The sequence below is a fragment of the Olea europaea genome, chromosome 20, assembly GCF_002742605.1.
Source record: "Olea europaea var. sylvestris chromosome 20, O_europaea_v1, whole genome shotgun sequence".
NCBI lineage: Eukaryota > Viridiplantae > Streptophyta > Magnoliopsida > Lamiales > Oleaceae > Olea > Olea europaea.
This window is the reverse complement of record NC_036256.1, coordinates 11,672,148-11,680,632: the sequence shown is the minus strand read 5'-3', so window position 1 is coordinate 11,680,632 and position 8,485 is coordinate 11,672,148. Positions and strand designations below refer to the sequence as shown.

Sequence of the window (8,485 nt, the reverse complement as noted above, 5' to 3'; positions counted from 1 at the left end):
AATAATTTACAATTCTCAGAAAAACAATTTCTAAACAATACAATTCCCTAAAATTCGTTTTCAATTTAATTCCATCTTTATAATCAAACAGACCCTAAATTCAAATTTTACTCCAATGAAAATATTTAAATTCACTTTTTACTGGTAAAAAAAATGTAAATTTACATATTCTTGTGCACTTTCTACCAAAAAAATGCAATTTAGGTTTCCTTTACATACATCATTGGAGAGGAGGTCCCCAACCATTTTGAAGATCAAAATCATAAATTTGTTTTATTGAAAATGTTCTTAGAAGCCATGAATTTTCTACTATACAATCCCACCAAGCATACTCCCATAAAAACAACTTCAAATTGCAACCCTAAACACAGATTGAGCTCAAAAACAATTTAATTGCTGCAATTGAATTCCCAAACCTCCATTTTTTTTCAGAAAAAAGCAAAGAAGTTCCATCCATTTTAATCACCAAAATATGAATCCACCATGAAAAAAAATAAGGAACAGTAAATCCACTACAAAGCGATACTGGAAACCAGAAGTTTCTTTCATTAACATAATTAAAGAAGATCCCAAAACAACACAACCATCAGCATACAATCTTCCTTTTTACCCTACCAATACACCTAATAACCATCAAAAGAACACATTCTAAGCCCACAATTTTCATACAAAAGGAAGAGTCAGATAAGAGTAAGATACATGTTAATTGTGCTAAGCAGCAGCTTTCTTAGGAGATTTGGTAGCCTTTGAAGGGGATTTTGGTTCCTTAGTTGCCTTGTCTCCACCAGTTTTCTTTGGCAGCAGCACTGGATTAATGTTCGGAAGCACGCCACCGTGAGCAATGGTGACTCCTTGCAACAATTTCCCAAGCTCCTCATCGTTCCTCACTGCCAGTAATACGTGCCTTGGGATAATCCTGTTCTTCTTGTTGTCCCTGGCTGCATTGCCAGCCAACTCCAACACCTTCAATCAAACACCAAAACAAAATGAATCACTATTCGTACATTTGGTAGATTAGATTATATAGGTTCTTTAAAATCTGGGTATTATATAAACACACTATTTATGCATTCATTTCAGATCTAAATTCTAATTCAGTTTTTTTAAAAATAATCATTCCAATCAAGATTCCATACATAAATAAAGTTAATTAGCTTTAACTGAAGACCTTCAATATCAAATAAAATATGTTGGTTAAATAAATCGAGATCAGTAATCATAAATTGATTTGCATTGATTGGCAAGAAATAATGAAATTTTATAAATCAACAGACAAATTTTGAAATTTTAAACAAAAATCGAGTCGATAAATTATGCCCAGATACATTAATACAGATCTGCAATAGAGGGATAATTACCTCGGCAGCGAGATATTCAAGGACGGCAGCCAAGTAAACCGGAGCTCCGGTACCGACCCGCTGAGCATACCGGCCCTTCTTCAAGTACCGACCAATTCTTCCGACTGGGAATTGCAAACCGGCTCTGACGGACCGAGTTACCGGCTTCTTCTTTGGGCCTCCGCCCTTCCTCCCTCCAGCACCCTTCTTGATTTTCCCGGATTCCATTAACTGACAATACTAGCCCTGGAGAAAAGAAATTTTGTGTATATATACGTGGGTAAAACTGGTAATTGATTCAGACGTCTGCCATAGAAATCGGGGTTGTGACTTTATAGTGGTAGTGATGGAATCTGGTTTTTGGAAATGCGGCGTTATTAACCGTTGGATTCATATGTAATCAACGGTGAGGATCTTTTAAGCTTGATCCGCGTCAATTGGAATACGACCAATGAGAACAAAGGTTCGAATTTGAGAAGTTGAATTTGAAATTACTTTTGAGACCTTTTATGGAAACTTAAGTGGTGGTTGGTTTGTATTTTTATTTTCCATTTTTATTTTCAAAACGATTTTTAGTTTTTTCGAAAAATGGCTCGCTTTCCGCATTTTAAGCGTTTTCGACATTTATAACTGAAAACGCTGAAAACAATAAAAAGTCGTTTTGCGTTTTCAGTAATAAATTTTAACTCGTTTTCGAAAATGCGTTTTCGAAAACGACGGACCAAATGCGTTTTTTGCATTTTCAAAAACGAAAAAGGGAAAATGAGCCGAAAACGACAAACCAACCACGGCCTTAGGGTGCAATTGGTTTGCGTTTTTATTTTCCGTTTTCATTTTTGAAAAAAGAAAGCGTTTTCCATTTTGAAGAACTATTTTCAAATTATAGAAAACGTGTTTGGTTTGTCATCTTGAAAAACGATTTCTCAAAATAGAAAACTAGAAAATGCGTTTGGTTTAAAATTTTTAGAAATTGTTTTATGACATTTATTCAATTAATTTGATTATTTAGTAAAACAAAATAATTTTAGACTAATATATTACCAAATAATATATATTTTAAACTTGATGAATTTACTATTTTTTCTTGCAACAAAAACAAAATAATAAATAATGAATTTATAGAGAAAAAATAGGAATCATTGTCAAATTTATCAATTAATAAATTTTTTTTCAATTAATTTATTTTTTAGTAAAACATATCAATTTTAAGCTAATATATGATTAAAAAAATATAAATTTTAAAGTTGGTAAAAAAAAAATCATTGTATATCTCCACCAATCGCATCGAAATCATTCGTATATAATAAATCATTGTCACTCATATCATCTATGTACTTACCATAATCATTTATAAAAATACTCCAACAAATATAAATACCAAAATCTACATTGATTAAAATAAAACTAGTAGTAAATGTTGAGAATTACAAAGTTCATAGTCAATATATAAAAAGAACACAATCCTACGTTATAAGTTCAAAATACTCAATCCGACCAATTAGGCAAATCAAAGAAGTTCCAAGATAGGTCCTCTCCTAATTTCTGGCATCATTATAAATGTCATTCTGAAATCTGGATCCTTAAAAGCCTTTATTGCTTTCATATAAACCTCGTTGGACGCTCCTTCCATGTTGTTTAAGATGTTCAAACACGTCATATTTGAATAAGGATCTGGACTAGTGACTTCACTAGAGCCCTCGTGATTAGATTATTTTTCTTAGATGCGTGCAAACTTTTCTTTAAGGTATAGCACCCTTAGTTGTGTTGCCTCATTCCTCATACTAACAGTAGATGACCATTGAGACATATATTCCTCAAGTTTTTCTCCTTTATTGATTTTGGATTCCTTATGTCGACGTTTGTTAGGTGTAGTATCATCACGTTGACGAATATTTGAAACTTCATCGTCATCATTCTCCAACATGTACATGCACTCCCCTGCTCAAAAACTCATCTTCTAGCCGTCTTTCTTCCTCTGAAGTTGGAGGAAGCTGAGTAGAAGCATGGCCTAGACTTCCAGTAGCTGTAGTCCCACTAAAATTCTCTCCAAGCAATTCGTAATGCTTAGATCCTTCCCTCCTAAATGTCTTATAGTCGCTCTTGTTTATCTACAATAAAAACAGAAAAAACAAAACAAAACCCTACATTAATAGTGAAGCAAAATGTTAAACAAAAAATGATATCATAAATAAGTAATGCTAAAAACTTTCTTTTACAACACGTACCGTAAAAAAATGTTGTCAAACTTCTGCTGTAACATTCACTTGGTTGGTATTTGGATCCCATGTAACAACCATACGCCCTAAAAGGTCAGAGAACAAGCGATGCACTTTACGCAAACGATTTCACTTGCCCTTCAATCTCTCTATCCCGTAGTCAGATTTTGTGGCAACAATCATCTCTTGATTGATCTTGCCCCAATCGTCTTTTGTGAACGTTGAACATTGCAACTTCCCTGCTTTCACATTATCTTAAAGTATTATGATAAAAACGTGTTCGTTCTGATCGGACCATGACATTGTTTCCATATTCTTACCTCTATGACCACCCATGTTCTCTAATGAAGATAATGAATAAATATTTAACCACTTAACCAAAATATAGCCACAAATTCCATATAGGAAATCAAATAAGTTGACATCACAAGGAAAGAAAACTGACTCAAAATTGTCTCTTTCCCTAGTCGCTGCAACCATTTACTTCAAAACCAAACACGATAAGTGACTATCCCAGGTATGATGGTATTCTCATTTGTTTTCTTCCCAGAAGTCCAGGATCCATTCAAAATGCTCAAAACTCATTAATTGTTGCAACAAGTCAATTATTTAAAATGGAAAATGGACTTCCATGCTATATAATTATCAAACACCTAAAACTGTCAATTCCTTTTTTTTTCCTGATTTTTTCATATTATTATTAGATAATAAAGAAGATCTAACAATCAAACATACACAAAATTGTAAGTTCTAACATAAATAGATCTTAAAACACAGTACAATTCAAACTTCCCAAAAAATAAAAAATAAAAAGGATTTCTTGAAATAGAACAAATTTGTACCTTTGACACCAAAATCCCTCCCTTAAAATCCAAGAACCAATGTCTTAATTTTTTAAAGTCCTCAAGATTACACAAAGAAATGATGAAATATATATACACACACACACTATGTCATAGTGTACTCCACCAATGCTATGCAGAGCAAGAAACAGGAAAAGATAGATTTTTATTTTTATTTTTTCCCCTCTGTTTTGCAAAGCAATATTAACATAGCCAAAAACAAAAAGGAAAGCCAGAAATGCACGAGGTCCTCCTTTTCTTCACCCAAACATCCAATTGACGGTGATAATCTTAATTTAATAGGTATAATCCATTTTGGGCAGTTTCAAAATGTAATCCATTTCCACAAACATTGAACTTAATTTCCCCAAACTAACTTTAATGGAAATATATTATCATGAATTCAAAATGTTTTTTTCTTTTCCCTCATTGTTTCCCAATCGATCAGCATCAACACCCCACCTTTCAACTATGATTAAACACTCACAAGCCCCTTCTCCGGCTGAATAACCACTTCCATAAGCTCTACCACCAGTAAGAAGAGCTCCCCGACTCAATTCTCCCACCAACATGTGAACAAATTCTTTTCCCCCATTTTATCGAAAACAGGTAACCCCGACTCAATTCTCCTACACTTTCCAGACAAACCAGCAATTAACACCACCAAATTGCTATTTGCTTCCAAAGGACGAACTCAGTAATTTTTCACACACGAATCTCAAAAAAGAAATAGCAATAAAAACCAGCAAAATCAAGAACAAGATGCCCTAAAATACCAAAAAAAAAAGGAAATGGGTTTCCTAGCAAGTTTTAAGGAATATTGCGTACTTGCTCGCCAGATTGTAGGACCTCGTCGGAATGGTGTCAGACGACTCGTGCGGGTTGATTGGAGAAGGCGTCAAGTGAAGTGAGAGAGGAGAGAAGAATCGTGAGAAAAGGGCCAAGTTTCTGTTGTTTTAATTAGAATTTTTACTGTAGCGTGTTTTGTTTTGGGCATTTTGAGCACTTTCAACTAAAAACACCCAAAATGAAACAGAAAAATCGTTTTTCATTTTCAGTTATAAGTTTTTCCTTGTTTTTGAAAATACATTTTTGGAAATGACGCACCAAAACGCATTTTGGGCATTTTTGAAAACTAAAAACAGAAAACGGATGAAAAATGGCAAAGGGAACGCCCCCTTATATGGTATCTGTTTCCCTCTTCAAATTTATTTCGTTATAGAAAATGCCTGATGTACAAGCCCCCTCACATGCTAGGTAAGGGGGTGGCGTGGGTGATTATTTTAAAAAAAATTACCCCACCCATTCTATAATGTGTGGCCTGTACGAGCAACAGAATTCTTTCGTTATTTCAAATATTTTCTTAAAGAAATGTAAAGTTATGCTACATAGCCAGGGTCACATGGATCACAAGGGTATGGGCAAGGGGATTGAAGTACTATTTTTCTAGTTCGCCCCTGTTTGGCCCCCCTTATTTGGATTATAATAGGGAGAATAACATTTTTTTTTTTTTAAAATGAATGATTATAAAAGAATAAAAAAATTTGGAGTTGTGAGAAATATTTTTTTTTTGAAGATTGTGGGTTAAAAATAAGAGAGAAATTTTTTTAAATTAAATTGATGAGTTTTAAAGGGGGTCAAACATTCATCTAGTCATAGGGATGTCAAACGGGTCGAGCAGCTCGTCGGCTCGACCACTCAGCTCGTTAAAACTCGACTTGTGGCTGGCTCGGGCTCGTTAAATGACGAGCCCATGAGCCATTTTTTAAGAACCCACGAGCCGAGCTCGTCAAAAAATATGCAAATTTACCAAAAAAAAATTTGAAAAATCACGAGCTCGTGGCTTGTGAGCTCACGGGCTCGTCTTTCACGAGCGCGAGCCGAGCTCATAGGTTAAAGGGCTTGACATCCCTATCTAGTCACCCTTGGAATTCTATTTTTTTATTTTCGCCATTTATAATTAATTATGCTAGAAAAGAAAATTAGCCTCAATTTGGATACATATTTATAAACAGTTTATAAATTTCTGTTCAAATCAAACATATATTAATTACACATTCATAATTATTGCTCTATAACCACATATTTCATTGAATTCACTATTATTTTACTTTATAAACCATATATAAAATTGCAAACAAAGGCTTAATCAGTAGAAAAACGGGACATTTGAAATATCCTAGTGTTTAATATATAGGAAAAGACCAAATGAAGAGGTATATGATAAAAACAGTAAGCTATCAAAATATAATATCTTATTATTTACTAAATTTGAAGATATTTGAATAGGGGCTTCGGGCTATCGTTTTCTTCCTTCCTTTTCGCAACCTCAAGCTAGCTGGTCAAATGGTTTAGTGCTAACCTAGATTAAAAATTGGGAAATAAATTTCTTTTCTTCGCTTTTGGTCTTTATGGAGGAACGAAGCCTTAAGTGCTAGACAGGGGCGGACCCAGGATTATGATCCAGTGGGGGGCGAGAAAAAATTACGTAAAAAAGAATTTCAAGTTAGAAATAACGATAATAATCAAAACGTAGTACTTTTTTACAATTGTTCCTTACGACTTCTCATACTTTGAAAACGCCGTATAATAGTCTTGTTATCGATTTCGTTAAATACATCTTTTTCCACATACACAACTAAGCTATCATTCATCCACTGGTCTCCAATTTGATTACGCAGTCGATTCTTCTCAATGTTCATAGCTGAAAATACTCTTTCAACTAAAGCAGTGGCAACTCGAAGAGTTAATCCTAAAATCACAAGCATGTAAACTAATGGATACACTTTATTTCTTTTGGTCTCAACCAACTTCAATGCAAGTTCACTAAATCCCTTCAATTCTCTGAACTCCTTGTTAGAGCGCATATTAACAATATAGTTTCAAAACTGATCATCAAGTGTCATGAGTTGTACCTTTGAAAAATCTTTAGGATAATAGGCAAGATGAATTAATTTATCCTTGTCAAAAGCAGAGAATGAATCATTGGGGAATAAACATGCTAAACAAAGAAGTAACTCTGTACTTACCTCAGAAAAATGAGCATTCAATTCTTGAAGTTGCATATCAATGACAGAATAAAATAAATCCACACGAAAGCGATGAAAATTTGTCATTTCTTCAGTATTGTGTCGTGAGCGACCTGGGTGTACAAACACACTATCCATATCAGGAACATCAATATTATGCTTTTGACAAAAAGAAACGACTTCATCCAAAAAAGAATCCCACTCATTGTCCCTCATTTCTTGGAGTCTTTGTTTGCATACTGTCACTAAACTCATGGCATTTACAATATCCTGATCTTTTCTTTGTATTCATTGGAAATTCCTAAGATAGTTCTCATGAGGTGTAAATTAAACACAAACTCAAATGACTGCATTGAGTCCAATAAATTATCAGCATCACATCTTTGTTCACGTGTTGATCCATCAATTGAAATCATTTCAATGACATCAATTATAGGTGAGAACATCAAAATCAAACTAACCAAAGTACGATAATGTGATCCCCAATGCGTATCACCAAAACGTGCAATAGTACTTTGTTGATTAAGACTTCGCCCACTTGAAATCTCACCATTAATGAGTGCTTCAGAAATTATGGCTTCTTGTTTCTCTCGGAGAATATCACAACGTTTAGAAGAAACTCCAACAATATTCACCATGCTAGAAACCAAATTAAAGGGTTTTTGGATTTTCTTATGCTTCTTTGCTATAACTATAAAAGCTAATTGAAGTTGATGAGCAAAACAATGAACATAAAAAGCACTTGAATTCTCTTTCAAAATAAGTGTTTTAAGACCTTTGAACTCACCTTGCATATTACTCGCCCCATCATAACCTTGACCTCGCAATCTGGATATACTCAACCCATATCTTGAAAATAATTTATCTATAGCCGCTTTAAGTGATACGGCTGTAGTACTGGAAACATGTTCAATTCTAATAAAACGTTCAACCACATGTCCCGTCTTATCAACATAACGTAAAACAACAGATGTTTGCTCCTTTACTGAGATATCTTGAGATTCATCAACTAAAATTGAAAAGAATGTATCATCAATATCTTTGATGATAACATCAATCAT

At 33.9% G+C, this 8,485-nt stretch overlaps 2 protein-coding genes and 1 long non-coding RNA gene across 3 annotated transcripts; all 3 read right to left on the bottom strand.

Annotated features, from left to right (window-relative positions):
- Positions 1-521: 521 nt before the first annotated feature.
- LOC111369632 (histone H2A-like) lies at positions 522-1,684 on the bottom strand. Its single transcript, XM_022991221.1, has 2 exons — positions 1,359-1,684; positions 522-963 (listed from the first exon to the last, which is right to left on the bottom strand). The coding sequence occupies exons 1-2, from the start codon at positions 1,563-1,565 to the stop codon at positions 712-714; spliced, it is 459 nt and encodes a 152-aa protein (XP_022846989.1). The 5' UTR covers positions 1,566-1,684; the 3' UTR covers positions 522-711.
- Positions 1,685-2,706: 1,022 nt separating this feature from the next.
- Positions 2,707-5,362, bottom strand: LOC111369631. The gene is made up of 2 exons (XR_002698206.1): positions 3,563-5,362; positions 2,707-3,445 (listed from the first exon to the last, which is right to left on the bottom strand). It is a non-coding gene; the product is annotated as an uncharacterized LOC111369631 (long non-coding RNA).
- Positions 5,363-6,938: 1,576 nt separating this feature from the next.
- Positions 6,939-8,485, bottom strand: LOC111369063. Its single transcript, XM_022990549.1, has 4 exons — positions 8,212-8,485; positions 7,886-8,124; positions 7,425-7,583; positions 6,939-7,247 (listed from the first exon to the last, which is right to left on the bottom strand). Exons 1-4 carry the CDS (start codon positions 8,483-8,485, stop codon positions 6,939-6,941), a joined length of 981 nt encoding a protein of 326 aa, XP_022846317.1.